The sequence below is a fragment of the Pseudocercospora fijiensis genome, assembly GCF_000340215.1.
Source record: "Pseudocercospora fijiensis CIRAD86 unplaced genomic scaffold MYCFIscaffold_7, whole genome shotgun sequence".
In the NCBI taxonomy this organism is placed as follows: Eukaryota; Fungi; Ascomycota; class Dothideomycetes; order Mycosphaerellales; family Mycosphaerellaceae; genus Pseudocercospora; species Pseudocercospora fijiensis.
This window is the reverse complement of record NW_006921538.1, coordinates 2,741,410-2,755,057: the sequence shown is the minus strand read 5'-3', so window position 1 is coordinate 2,755,057 and position 13,648 is coordinate 2,741,410. Positions and strand designations below refer to the sequence as shown.

The following is a 13,648-nucleotide window of genomic DNA, read 5'->3' as shown; positions in this document are numbered from 1 at the left end:
TACCGTTGCATACCGTCACCTCAGAAGCAGCTCGAGGCCTGGCACTCGCTGCTGGCCCGGCCCATTTAGGCTTTGGTCGGCATCATGCAATACAGCAGGCAGGTGACGAGACACGGACCTCAACTCCAGGGACTCCAAATGTTCATAAAAGTCGGCCGGTAGTTCTAGACTTCACCACTCGCTGTTGCTGTAAGTTCACTTGCTTTGGACTACTCGAGTGACTCGATACATCATGCTGGCAACCTCTTCTTTTCTGGTTGGCCTCGCAGTCAGCTTCGCTGCTGCATTGCCTGGACATCCTGATGTCAATGCATACACTTCCTGTATCGCAGCTGCCGTGAATGGCAATTCGAGCCTCTATGCGTTTCCGACTACTGCCAACTACCAGACCGATCTTAATGTGTACAACTTGGATCACATCTACTTTCCCTCAGCCATAGCTTTTCCTACCTGCGTTGACGAGGTCTCAGCGCTGGTGCAATGCGCTCACAAGGCAGGCGTAGCTGTGCAGTCGCTGAGTGGAGGTCACAGCTATCTCAACTTTGGTTAGCAACACATCACTTTCAGTCTGACGAGACACTAACCTCGATCCAGGTCTGGGTGGAGCAAATGGCTCTTTGTCAATCCGTCTCGAACACCTGAATGACTTCGCGTACGATGACCAGACAAAGTTCGCAAGCTTTGGATCCGGTAACCTCCTGGGTGCTGTCCGAATGGGGGTTACCGTACCCGTACCCCTGGGAATCTTCAGTTCAATTCCATCTGTAGGCACTGGTGGTCATCTCACGATTGGTGGTCTGGGACCAGGATCACGACTACACGGACTTGCTTCTGATCAGATCGTGCAAGTAGAAGTTGTGATAGCAAATGGTGCTGTTGTTATTGCCAACCAACGACAACATCCGGATCTCTTCTTCGCCATCCGAGGCGCAGCCTGGTCGTTCGGGATTGTCACGCGCTTCTGGATCCAGACGCACGATGTCGTTCAGCAAATCGATTACTCCTACTTGATCCCAGGCAATTTCAGCACCTCGGCACGTTTTCTCTCTGCCTGGCAAGCAATCATCTCACAAAAGAACCTATCCCACTCCTTCGGCTCAACTGTCTACGTCTACGAAGGCTTCTCTCTGATCAACGGCAACTTCATGGGCACGCAAGCAGAATTCTCAAAAGTCGGACTGAGCGCATTGACCTCTCAGGCTATCCCAACCTCAGCCCTTCTCGGTGTCTTGGACAAGCTCAACCTCACGGCCACGATCGCTCTAGTGTCAGACTTCAAATCAACCGGCTTCCTCTCCCTGCTTCCATCACTCCCCTCCTCCATCGTCCTCGAACTCATATCCGGAATCCAAAAACTCGCCCCAGCGCTCAAATCCGGCAACACCCAAGCAATCCTGCAAGGCATTCAAGCCTCCAACAGCACGACGCTCAAAGCCCTCGGCTCCACTCTAAACGCCACCCAACTCCCAACCATCCTCTCCCACCTCGCAACCTCCGGCCTCATCGACATCCTCACCAACACAACCGACCTCCAAATCGCCGGAGCGGTCCTGTCCAATCTCAACCTCACCTCCATCCTCTCCCTCGTAACCGAAGCCGCCTCCTCACCCCTCATAACCGCTCTCCCCTCCGGCACCAAATTCTCCACCCTATTCTCAGCCCTCTTCAGCTCCCACACCCCCGGCCACTTCTACGGAAAATCTCTCAAATACACCAACAGCACTCTCATGTCTCCCGCCACCATCGCTTCCGTCTACTCCTACCTCAACTCAACGGACAAGGGCACACCGCTCTGGTTCGTGCTCTTCGATCTCGCCGGCGGCGCAATCAATGAGTTTTCCACAGACTCCTCCGCATACTGGCATCGTGACGCTTTGGTGTGGCTACAGTCCTACGCAGTAAATCTCTCGGGACCCGTGAGCAAAGCAAGCAGAGATTTCTTGACGAATTTGAATGCGCTTGTCATGAACAGTACCAAGGCGATCGATGAGAGTACGTATCCCGGGTATGTGGATGATGGGTTACAAAATCCGCAGAAAGCGTATTGGGGTGGGAATTTGGGGTATTTGGAGAGGGTCAAGGGGGTTTGGGATCCGACGAATGTTTTTAGGAATCCGCAGAGTGTGGTTGGGGTTCGGAATAAGTGAGGGGAGGAGGGATGGGGAAGGGAAGGGAAGGGTAATGATTGATGAGTTGCGACATATCTATGCACAGGATATGAGAAAGAGTATATACATGTAGGACAGATAAGATATACGGACCTAGTAAAGTGGGTCAGACTTTGCATACCTGCTAATAATAATAACTTATTATGTTGGCGAACGAGAAGTTCAACTCGATGCTTTCCCTATTACTATCCACGCCATCGTTAGGAATACATCTATTGCCTCGTCTTATTATACACCCCGATTTCTACGATGTATCAATTAGCTAGCCTACAAAAGCACACTAAAATGTAAAGTATAAAATTCAAATCTTCTAGTACTAGCTCTATTACCTACCCACTATACACAACTTCCTTCCATCCATCCCACGATCATTATATACGACGAGCAGGTATACCTAACTAACCAACCAACCAACCTACCTAGTAGTATAATACCAAAGCCACCAAGAAGAGTTCCAAGTTAAAAGGAAGAGTCCAATTTAGAAAAAGCTACGATGTAATAAATCTATCAAGAAGATCCGAGAACCGAAAACGTAGCAAGCAAGTCACACTATACACGAGATTACAAGCGGAAGCGACTGAGTGGAGGTAGGGTAGTGAGAAAGACTTGATTATTCACCAACAACCAACCGGATGATATATCGCAGATACGGAGCGAAGCTTTTGCTCTTTGCAAAACTTCGCGGTGCATGATGGGATGGTGGGGGATGGTGGTAGAGAGCTTGGATTGCAGAACGGGGAACGAAGAGTGTAGCGTAGTTGATCAACTTTCGTATTGGTCGTAGGTCTATCAGATGCATCGATCATTTCAGTGTTGCCTTTCATAAGGCAACTGTCTACGTGTAGCTCCCTCGCAGGATTCTATAGGTGATCCTACCAAACCCTTGTCCCACAACGCCTCGCTATCATGCATAAAATTTTCATATTTCATTGCCTTGTCCTTGTCATGCGCTCTTCTCGTGCAAGTTCATCTCCGACTCCTCCTACTCATCCGCAGGCTCGATCAACTTTGGAATATCCTCGGGACGATTATTGCCCTGCAAAACATGATAGACCGCCGTGAACAGCGGGAACTCCTTCTCCATTTTCTGCTTCTTCAAGAACGCATTGACCTCAAGCGCAGTACTCGTACCCTGCAACTTCTGTCCATTGAGTTCCCTCTCCTCGATTTCATTGATCGGCTTGCCCTCCTGCACACTCATCTTCGCACATCGGAAATTTCGACCTCCAGAGCAAGAAGTGATCATGTCGGCCACACCGCAGGACTCTTCCGTGAAAGTCTCGGTGCGGCAGGAGTTGGAGAAGAATGTCTTGCCGAATTTGACTTCTTCCAGGATTCCGACTCGCATGACGGCGGCTTTGGCATTGTCTCCCCAGCCTAGTCCATCGACCCAGCCTGCAGCGAGAGCGACGACGTTCTTGAGAGCTCCGCCCAACGACACTCCGGCCACGTCGTGTACCATGCGGACATGGAAGTATGGTCGATGAAACAGCTTCCGCATATTTGCATGGTTGAGCGGAGGATACTCAGCCGGCAGACTCACCAACTTCACCTTACCCTTGCCCTTCTCCAATCCCTCCACCCTTGCCCCGTTAATCGTCACCTCCAATCCCTCCTGACTCCCTCTCCTCGAAGTACTTGGCGTACCCTCGGGCGTCGGTCGCTGGGAATCCATATGCGGAGGATCATACGCCACCGTCGTCTCACTAAACTTCTCCAGCGCCACTTCCGTCGCGATGTTCGCTCCAGAAAGCGCACCACAATAAATGCCCAGCTTCTGTCCAATACTATCCGAAAACAAATCACAACCTTCTTCCGTCACCTCCAGTCCCTTGATACAGCTGATACCCCTCGCAAACGGCACGACCTTTCCCTTGATCTGTTCACAAATCTTTCCAATGAACTGATGCGGAAGATTGAACACCAGGATCGTCGCTCCTTCCACCGCTTTCACCAAATCCGCGTTGGCGACGATGTTCTGCGGTAGCGGAATGCTGGGCAGATACTTGACGTTCTCGTGTAGGGCATTGATCAAATGTGTGAGTTTCTGAGGTTTTTGACAGAGTTCGGACGCCGCGTCGTAGTGTTTGCTGTCTTTTGGGATGTGGACTTGTTCTTCGAACACCCACATCTGGACCTCTTCTTCAAAGACGTCGGAGTTCTCTTTTGTGTTCTCGGCGACGACCTTGGCAATGGTAGTGCCCCAGTTGCCGCTGCCGACGATGCAGACTTTGTGTTTGGTGGAGTGGACGGCGAGGGAAGTCATGGTGGTAGCGAAGGCTGGGGTGGTTCTGGTCGCGAGTTTGGTGGTGACTGTGGTGTGGAAGAAGCGAGAGAGCGGTTGAGGGAAGAGATAGGAAGAGCGCGTTGCTATGAAGAGTCTGGTGAGTCGTGACCTGCGGTTGAAAGATTTCTGAGAGTTCAACGCCGACACCCCGGTCGCTGGGCGCGTGCTGCAGCTCCAGCTTGCCGTATGACGTCCGCATGCACCTGATCGACGACAAGGGCCTGTACCTCGACTTCACCACACAGCTTTCCATATCAGATCCAGTCAAAGACATACCAATTATTCGACTCTATTTTCATTGAGACACTGCTATTGGAAAGATCCTTCTAATCCACAGCCAAGACGTCCCTCCCCTTCCCTCCCCCCTCCTCTCCTCCCCCCATCATATCAATTCATTCTCTCCCGTCCAGTCCGGGAGTTTCTTTCGCCGCCGTGCCAGGCGTGCGTGACGTGGTATCATAGAGTATGCTAGAATCAACAATTCGACGCCCTTCCTTTCCCGCTTAATATAACATTCGACAGTCCAAAACCTCCGATGCTGCCCGCCATATGCGCCTCCATTCAAATCTTGTCTCACGTCGCTCTGTGTGTGGTAGCCAGCCATCAACATTGCCTCCCGCTATTCAACAGCGTCGAAGGCTCGATGTGTGAGAAATGTAAGAAACAAAAAAATCCCTCGGGCTGTCCCCAAAGCAAACCTCAATTGCCCTGCCGTCCTATTCCCAGTAAACCCGAAAAGAACCCGTTTAGGATAACGCCAATGCCCATTCTTGGCTCAAGTGCCCGTCCTTGATCATGAGTATGTGAAAAGATCTAGTCGTTCGCAGTCTGTAAGGCGCAATGTCTTGTGCGCCGTCGTATCGTCACTTGAAACATATCGAAATTGTTCCATGCGTGTGCGTTTTGCGCTTGTTGTCATCGCGGCGGTGTGCTCGAAATGGTCGGTGTCGCTGTCACCGGGGATGAAATGCTCGTTGGTTTTGGCGTGCCTGTACCGCTCGTGTTCGAACGCTTGGCCGACACTTGCTGCGCGGCATGCATCTTCTTTCTGAGCGCATGCAGACGAGCTCGCGCGCCATCAATGACTGTTCACGTGTTAGTCGAAATAACGCTTCAGCTAGGCTCAAGGCACTCACGCTTGATGACTGTCTGCCTGTCTTCGGTCTCCATGCCATTCACACGCTCGTCCGCAGCCTTGTCTCTCTTCTGGCTTGGCTTGCGAACGAGTGGCTCGTCGTCACTCTCCAACACTGCTTCCAACAGCATGACGGCTGTCTTATAACCCAATTCGCAGTCGTTCAGCTCTTCTCCCACGAGCTCGCTGACAGCTGCAGCACGGCTCATCTCCACTGCACGGTCGAACATCAGTCGTTCAGCCGTAACACCGCTAGTGATATGGATGTGTTCGGCTGATGTGGCGATCTCAGTGCCAGACTCGGTACCATGGTGCTTTGGATGGCTGGGGTGGTCTTCCGGAAGTTGTCTCTGCGCAACCTGCAATCGACGTCCGACGACTTCCGACTTCTCCAGGCATTCATTGAAGCGATTGCGGCACCACTTCACAACTGCAAGAATGCGATTGGCCACCTGGGTCTGCGGCGAGGATGAAGAAGAAGTGCCTTCTGCTCGTGATTTCTGCTCGTTGCTCCACCAGAACCCAGCAAGATCGATAGTCTTGGTTAAGATTGCCAAAGCCTTCACGTAGAGCACCAAAGCTTCCTCTGCCACGCCAATGATCGCCACCGTAGTCATGTCTTTGTCTTCATCGTCGCCCTTTGAATCGCTATCCTGTGCACCAATCTGCTGGATGCCAAGTGCATCCTGGGACGAAGGTGTGGCCGGCAGCAACTGCCTGTATTTGACTTCCGCAAAGCCAAAGATGACATCGCTGCGATGCGCTGCATCTTCCATGATGCGGACGAGCTTGGTATCCTCGTCGACCGGTCCCTTCGATGTATCGCTGCCATCGCCAATAGCAAGAGCAGCAGGTGGAGATGGGTATGCTGGGAATGCAGTGTAGCCACGAGGCGGAGATTGTCCTTTGCCGAAGGGTGGCGAAGTTCCTAGCGCTCCGAATAGCCGAACATTGGCGGCGTTCAATGCTTTGGTCAGCATGTTCGTGGCAGACTGCGGCGAAGGGCCATATCGTCGTTCAAAGGACCCGCCCCGAGCGTGCGGGGTTCGTCCAGTCGCCACTTGCATGGCTCGTGATGGGCTTGACGGTGTAGCACCTGAGGTCGAAGCTGGCTGACCCTGGGTCGTTGCTCGGCGTACCACGGCACCTTGGTTTGAAGACGAGCCATGACCGATCAAGTGAGCGTTCGCATCCAGTTCATCTGCAAATGCATTGACCTCGACTGCGCGCTTCTCGATGACCACATATTCCTTCTCGAATGCCACTTCTTGCGCAGTTCGCTCACGAGCTTCACGAGCGGCACGCTCGTTCTTCGAGCTCTCTGCCTCCATAGTCGGTTCGCGGACCAAGGGCGGGCCAGCCAGTGGCGAAGATCTGCTAGCTCGTCTCTGTATCGGCGGAGCGCTCGTCATGGGTACTTGCTGCTGGTGGGGTTCTTGACGTCCCGGAGCAGTGACATGTGCGACAATGCTTGGTCTACGCGGCTCTCGTTCTCGCTCTCGCTGACTGGGCTGGCGTTTCAAAGGAGCACTCTCGGGCTGATTTTGGCTGCCGGATGACGACTTCCGTCTGGCCATATCATCTGCCTTACGTTGTTGGAACTCCTGCTCTGACGACTTTCGCGAAGTACGGCCGGCGACTTCATCTTGAGAGCGTCGGGCTTGAAGCTGTGGCTCCGGTGCAGATCTCGGCGTTGGGGTCACAGAAGTCTCCATAGCCTTGGCCATTTTCCTGCTTAGCTCCGAGAACTCGTCCACAGCTGCTTGAGTCTCGTGAGCGCTCCTCTCCTGCGGCTTATCCTCGGGCGCCAGACCAGGAATCTCATCGACAACCACAGGATCATTGAACAGAGCCTCATACGTCATACGTTCCACAGGACTCTTCTTCAGGAGCTTGCGAATGAGGTCCTTCATGCCACGGCTGATAGTCATGTTTTTGTTGTCAAAGACAATGAGATCGTTGGCTTTTTCGATCTTGCGTAGCAAATCAACGTGATTTTGTGCCCTGAAGGGCGGCTTCCCAACAACCATCTCGTGGAGAACAGTACCAGTCGACCAGAGGTCAGCTCGTGCATCATACTTTTCATATCTGAGGATTTCCGGTGCCATGTAAAGCGGTGAACCGCAAAGAGTCTCTGCCATAGAGGTGGATGGAAGATGTCGGGCGAAGCCGAAGTCGGCAATCTTGAGCATGGGAAGAGAAGTAACGCCAGAAGCTGGAGTAAGAGAGCCCTCGCTGGCGGCTAACGGCACGTCTTCCGGCTTCTGCTTGACCATGAATGTAGGTGCAGGATTAAGTAGTAGATTCTGGGGTTTGATGTCGCGATGGATTAAGTTGTGCGAGCGAAGATACTGGAGAGCGCTGGCAATCTGTTTCAAAAAATGACGTGCAAGAACTTCATTGAGGCCTCCAAACTCGGGGTTGGGGTATTTGCGAAAGATCTCTGCAGTTTCTGGGAAGTTGGGGAGCTGATGCCGCTTCTTCATGAACTGCGCGAGGTCGGAGAGCTGGCAGTATTCCATGACCAGATAGATGTATGAAGGCGTGTCTGTACAGACGAATAGCTGAACGATATGCGGATGCTTGAGGCCTTTCAAAATCTCGATCTCGGTTGCCAGATTCTCCTTGAGTCTCTTAGACAGCTTGGCCATCTGGACAGCCTTGACGGCGGCATAGGACTTCTTCTTGCGATGTTGAGCCAGGTAGACGGTGGCAAAGCTGCCCTTGCCAATCTCTTTGCCTCGACGGAATTCTCCTATCACCTCGTCAGGCTCCATCTCGGGCTGTTGAGGCCGCGTCGAGGAGGAGGGCGGAGGCCTGGGCGCGGCCATGACTGCCGCGATGTTACAAGGCGGCCTCTTGTGGTTCGCGATGGCCTAAATAGCGAGATGAGCGTCAGTCTTGACGTTCGGATGCATGGGGTGCGAAGTGAGCGAGCGATGGTCCGTTGGTGGGGAGTGGTGCTGGCTTGGCGGCGGTGCGGTGCGGTGCGGTGGACGATGGGATGGGTTGGCAGGCTGGTGGCTATGCAGAGGACGACATGAGGCTTTGGTGAATGATTGACAGTGGTGGTTGAGCGTTGAAGGAGATTATGTGTGCAAGTGTGACAGACGCCTCGTGATGGTTGGCGGAGGCGTAGGCGGTCGTCAGGCGTCAGTCGTCAGTTGGAGTTGGCGTGGACTCGAACGTGTGACCGCGGCTCGCTCGCGTCTGTGCGTCGGTCAGGGCAGCAACGACGTCAAAGCAGCGCTCTTTGTGGTGGTCGGGGTGATTATTCGCAAGACGGCGCGGCAGTATGAAAAGAGTATGGTGGAAAGAAGCGAAGTAGTTGCGCAAGCTGTGAGAGAGGGCGTAGGCGTAGGCGTAGGCGTAGGCGTAGGCGTAGGCGTAGGCGTAGGTGTAGGCGCAGGTGTAGGCGCAGGTGTCACGGAGGCCTGGGAGGTGATGGAGCATGATACAGACAGTAGTTCTAGAGCTCACCTCACCTGTTCGGGTTAGACTGCTTCTGCTATCCATCGCGATAAGCCTTCTCCGCTGCCTCTACTTCTTGACGCCTTACACTACGGTGAAATCACATGCATTCGACACCTGCTATTTCATCCTAGACCTCCCGTCACATACAACTGAGGCAATGGCAGCGGCAACGGCAATGCGCTCGTCCGCTCTGTCGCGATGGCGCGGTATGTTTGCGTGCTGGGCCATGCCATGGCGCGATGACAATTGCCTCGAAACCAAGAAGATCACGCGCGGAAGCTTCAGTAGAATACCGTACCGCTCGCGTCATCCCCATGTCGATTGCTGCACTCTCTCGGTATGTATACAGTATCGCTGCGGCTCTGCATCCGTCCACGCTGTACGTACCAGCAGAACTCCCATGTCCGAGAACATACATACTGTACATATGCGTGGCATTGCCGCGCCGTGGATCTGGCGCTGTTCCGGCCGAGACATCATCCCCACCAGACCCTCGCCGTTCTCCCTCTGACCTCGAGCCTAGCAGAGCCTTCGACCTACTAACGCTCCCACTGCCTGAGCTTCCAATGTTTCGAAGCTGGTCCCGACTGCCCGCTGCGACTCCGCTCTTGTAGATAAGCTGTACTGTGCTGCAGTGGTATGTACTCTGACTGCATCTGCATCTGGCCGCGGCGAGCAAATCTGCACAACAACCGACTGTGCGAGCTGATTTGCGCGAACGTTATCTCTTCTTATCTTCTACTGCCCTTCTCCATTCCTGAACGCGCCTGTCGTCCGTTAATATGGTGTCCTTGTGACTGCGCTGCATCATCACATGCTACCGAATAAACCCCCCTTCTCACTGGCCCAAGATGACCGGTAGCGACATTTCAACGCTTCATCTCGCAATCATAAGCTGGCCGACCCTGTTGTTGCAAGCTTGCAGAAAGACGGCACGGTTGCTTGTATGCCTCCAAAGGCGCAGGCACGCATAAAGATCTGTATGGCGGGCCCCAGACAAAGCACACATTGTGAGTCACACAACAGGAAGCTATGGCATTGAGGCCTCCAACAGTGAGGCCGCTGTTGATGCCTGCCACATCACTGGTTGTTGAGTGCATCTCCCATTCTCGAGTATGCTCCAAACGAATGGTCAGCATCCAAGCCGAAGCAGGTTTTGCTGCCTTGCTGCTGTACGCGACAACAATCAACGCCGCTCTCCGCCCACGCTGTGTAACTCTTGCTTCGGCTGTCGCTTGCACCCCGTACTCACCGGCCAGTGATACTGCGTCGCGATGGCAAGAGTGTCTTATTATCATGCGAGAAGAGTCGAAGACCCGAAACACCAAGGCGTCTTGCACATGTGGCTGATACAACGCTGCGGGAAGAGCTGTCTGAGAAGGCGAAGGCGATATTCAGGCTTCGATTTCTTCGGCGGCACAACATTGGCGGCGAGGAGACAATCGGTTGTGTCGCTGTCTCGTGAAGTGCTGAGAATATTGCAATTACTCCGATTGAGTGGTCGTGTGAATGCCCGCATATGCTTGACACAGTCGAAACGTGTCGTAGAGTCTTATGAGAAGTTTGAGGAGAAAGTTCAAGAAATGAATAACAGACGCATTAATTCTTAATAACTGTTGCTAACCAGGGCCTGTCTCGTCGATGAACATTACTAATAGTTGTGAATAACAAACTTGTCTCTAAGTGGTTTGCCATGTTATTAATAATTTAATACCAACGCCGCTTGATCGGCATCCTAATCTCTTACTCGCGCCACACGAACAACTTGTTGAACCCACGTCTGTCGCTCTGTCGCTCTGTCGCGGTGTTCCTTGGGACGCCTCTTTTGCCGTATGTCAAGCATTTGTTAATCCGGGCCTTTCTCGCATGTCTGCTGTCCTTTCCTCTCTCTGAGTGCGTGCTTTGAGTATCTGCGGTCTGCGGAGTGCGGTGGTTGTCGCGAGCGGCGAAAGGGGGGGGCAGGACAGGACACGGCCACGTCACAACCACGCGCTCGCCGCTCGCCCTCGCCGTCGCACCGAACGAGTGTCGAAACGCTGCCGAGGACACGCGACAGTCGGGGAGCACGAGGCAGCGGCAGCGGCAGCGGGAGAGCTTGAGAGTCTGAGGATCTGAGGATTCGACAAAATGGCCGGCGCAATCAGCAAGCGGCAGCAAGCCCGCAACGAGCGCACGCTGCACGACCTGATCCGCTCCGTGCCCGGCAACGATCGATGCGCCGACTGCGCTGCGAAGAATCCCGCCTGGGCCAGCTGGAACTTGGGCATTTTCTTGTGCATGCGCTGTGCCGCGCTGCACCGGAAGCTAGGCACACATGTCTCCAAGGTGAAATCGCTGTCAATGGACAGCTGGAGCGCGGAGCAGGTCGACAACATGAAGACGGTGGGAAATGTGGCGAGCAACAAGATCTACAACCCGCAGAATGTCAAGCCCGAGATTCCGATCGATGTTGACGAGGTCGACTCTGCCATTGAGCGATACATACGCCAGAAATACGAACAGCGGACATTGAGCTCAGGCCGAGGTGCCCCGAGGCAAACCATACAGAATACAGGCAGCACGGGCACTGGAACTGGCTCATGGAGCGAGGAAGGACCAGATCTACCTCCGAAGCCGACGAAACGATTTGGCTTCACTCTGCGATCATCCAGCGCTGCCCTATCGAAACGTCAGGAAAGGATCACACCTCCGCTGTCTCCCGCCTACAGCGGTAGCGAGCGATCTCACGAGCTGCCGAGTCCCAAGGGCATCAACAAACCCAGCCGCTTATTTGGCATGAAGATCACCACAGTAGATAATAATTTCAACCAAAAATTGGCCTACTTGCGAGACATGGGGTTCAACGACAATTCTAAAAACACTGAAGTGCTCAAGGGCACAGGTGGGAATGTTGAGAAGGCAGTCGAGACTCTGGTGAGATTAGGAGAAGGAACCAGGCCCATTTCGCGATCCGCCACACCGGCTCCGAGAGCACTGACCCCCGTGTCCATGGGAAGCTTTGGTACCAACGGAATATCGATAGAGAAGAAAAAGGACAGCAATCCGTGGGAGATCCGAGATTCTGCACCTCCGCCAATCCCTGCTCGCGCGGCATCTGTTCCACCGCAGTCTACTGCTTCTGCGTCCTGGAACCCATTCTTGCAGTCTCCAGCGCAGCCACAGCAGACTCAGGCGCAGACGACGCTTGAGAATAGCTTCCAAAATTTGCAAGTCTCACAACCCCAACAAGGTGGACAATCGAATCAGCAGGCATATTACCAGAACGGCAATGTTCTGCAAGCAAACAACCCATTCTTCCAACAGCAGCATCAGCAGGGCACTACATATCCACCCGCTGGACAAGCGTGGCAGCCAGCGGTCTCTCCACACGCTGCACAGCCATCAAATCCCTGGGCGCAGCAAAGCACGCAGCAAAGCCTGACGCCAAGCAATCCTTGGGCACAACAACTCCCTCAGCAACAGCAGGCAGCCTCGTACGCTGGCGACCCTTGGCAGCAGCAGAACGTCATCCAGCAGCAGCCTGTTGCCTCTCCTCAACCAATCTACGGACAGCAGACCGACTTCTTCTCGCAGCCGCAGCAAGCTCAGCAACCTGCTCAGGAGCAATTCCTTTCCGGCCAGCCCTCGAACCCATGGGGCCCTCAGCAACCTCAGCAGGGCGATGCTCAGAACCCTTGGCAGCAGCCTCAGCAACAGCAGCAGACTGTGCAACAGAATCCGTGGGCTCAAGCGGTGCAGCAACCTCAACAGACTGCAGCACCGAATCCCTGGCAGCAGCAAGCGACCCAGCAATTCCAGCCTCAGCAATCCCAGAGTGGCGCACCGAATCCATGGGATCAGCAAGTGCAGCAGCACCCGCAGCTCTTGCCCCATCAGCAACAACCAGGATACGTTAACTTTGGGCAAAGCTACGGCCAACAAGGCTCAGGCATTAAGCACGACAAATCTTCAATATTATCTTTGTATAATTATCCACAAATGGCGCCGCAAAGACCTCTCCAAACACTGCCGGAGGACGGCACACTACAGCAGCAGCAGCCGCCACAGCTAGAGCAGATGCCCCAACGGAGCGCGACCATGCCTGTATCGATGATGTCGGGCAACACGAACCCTTTCGGACAACCGAGCCATGTGAGCAAGGAAAGCGTGGATTTTCAAGGCTTTGCGGGAAACGGAAGGCATAGTCCAGACGCATTTTCTGGGTTGAGCGCTCGCTACATGCGATGATCATTATTGATGTTTGCCGTTTGCCGTGTCGATTCAGCGTGGCGTTCGGGGAGAAGGGTTCACGGGAGGGAAATGTACATCGCACATACAAGATTTATATGTTGGCAGAGCCGTGTGGATTGTACTTGAGCTGATTGATTCTCGTCCATCTATCAATAATCACGCCCCGTCAAGGGAACCCTCATCGGAGGCGATTTTGACAGAACTCTGCGACGTTTTCTAGCTCCACAGTACGACGAGTACGTTCAATCTCTGCTAGCCAGCCTAGGTACCAGTCATGTCATCAATGCCAAGACCGTTCCGGAGAAATATCGGCAAAGAACCATCGCACTTGACACGCATACGTATAAGTATACA

The 13,648-nt window shown here is 53.6% G+C and overlaps 6 protein-coding genes across 6 annotated transcripts; 3 read left to right on the top strand and 3 right to left on the bottom strand.

Annotated features, from left to right (window-relative positions):
- The first annotated feature begins 188 nt into the window (after positions 1-188).
- Positions 189-2,338, top strand: MYCFIDRAFT_212045 (uncharacterized protein). The gene is made up of 2 exons (XM_007931135.1): positions 189-545; positions 595-2,338. The coding sequence occupies exons 1-2, from the start codon at positions 233-235 to the stop codon at positions 2,145-2,147; spliced, it is 1,866 nt and encodes a 621-aa protein (XP_007929326.1). The 5' UTR covers positions 189-232; the 3' UTR covers positions 2,148-2,338.
- Positions 2,339-2,919: 581 nt separating this feature from the next.
- Positions 2,920-4,510, bottom strand: MYCFIDRAFT_212044 (uncharacterized protein). Its single transcript, XM_007931134.1, has one exon. It carries the CDS (start codon positions 4,432-4,434, stop codon positions 3,151-3,153), a length of 1,284 nt encoding a protein of 427 aa, XP_007929325.1. The 5' UTR covers positions 4,435-4,510; the 3' UTR covers positions 2,920-3,150.
- Positions 4,511-5,370: 860 nt separating this feature from the next.
- MYCFIDRAFT_156116 (Serine/threonine-protein kinase) lies at positions 5,371-8,932 on the bottom strand (the record flags this gene model as incomplete). Its single annotated transcript, XM_007931133.1, has 3 exons — positions 7,340-8,932; positions 5,592-7,276; positions 5,371-5,540 (listed from the first exon to the last, which is right to left on the bottom strand). The coding sequence occupies exons 1-3, from the start codon at positions 8,419-8,421 to the stop codon at positions 5,371-5,373; spliced, it is 2,937 nt and encodes a 978-aa protein (XP_007929324.1). The 5' UTR covers positions 8,422-8,932.
- MYCFIDRAFT_177308 (uncharacterized protein) lies at positions 8,479-8,945 on the top strand (the record flags this gene model as incomplete). Its single annotated transcript, XM_007931132.1, has 4 exons — positions 8,479-8,488; positions 8,524-8,641; positions 8,668-8,899; positions 8,937-8,945. The coding sequence occupies 4 exons, from the start codon at positions 8,479-8,481 to the stop codon at positions 8,943-8,945; spliced, it is 369 nt and encodes a 122-aa protein (XP_007929323.1).
- Positions 8,946-9,014: 69 nt separating this feature from the next.
- Positions 9,015-9,932, bottom strand: MYCFIDRAFT_177307 (uncharacterized protein; the record flags this gene model as incomplete). Its single annotated transcript, XM_007931131.1, has 8 exons — positions 9,015-9,059; positions 9,091-9,150; positions 9,208-9,213; positions 9,236-9,364; positions 9,395-9,571; positions 9,617-9,769; positions 9,807-9,861; positions 9,907-9,932. The coding sequence occupies 8 exons, from the start codon at positions 9,930-9,932 to the stop codon at positions 9,015-9,017; spliced, it is 651 nt and encodes a 216-aa protein (XP_007929322.1).
- A 1,409-nt stretch (positions 9,933-11,341) lies between these two features.
- MYCFIDRAFT_116804 (uncharacterized protein) lies at positions 11,342-13,291 on the top strand (the record flags this gene model as incomplete). The annotated part of the gene is made up of 2 exons (XM_007931130.2): positions 11,342-12,274; positions 12,617-13,291. The coding sequence occupies 2 exons, from the start codon at positions 11,342-11,344 to the stop codon at positions 13,289-13,291; spliced, it is 1,608 nt and encodes a 535-aa protein (XP_007929321.1).
- Positions 13,292-13,648: the final 357 nt, after the last annotated feature.

What these genes read in the sequence shown, in the direction of transcription:
- MYCFIDRAFT_212044 (XM_007931134.1), bottom strand. Translation starts at nt 4,434, where the DNA reads ATGACTTCCCTCGCCGTCCACTCCACCAAACACAAAGTCTGCATCGTC.
- MYCFIDRAFT_212045 (XM_007931135.1), top strand. Translation starts at nt 233, where the DNA reads ATGCTGGCAACCTCTTCTTTTCTGGTTGGCCTCGCAGTCAGCTTCGCT. An exon ending in TCACAGCTATCTCAACTTTG is followed by an intron (nt 546 to 594) that starts GTTAGCAACACA and finishes ACCTCGATCCAG; the next exon opens with GTCTGGGTGGAGCAAATGGC.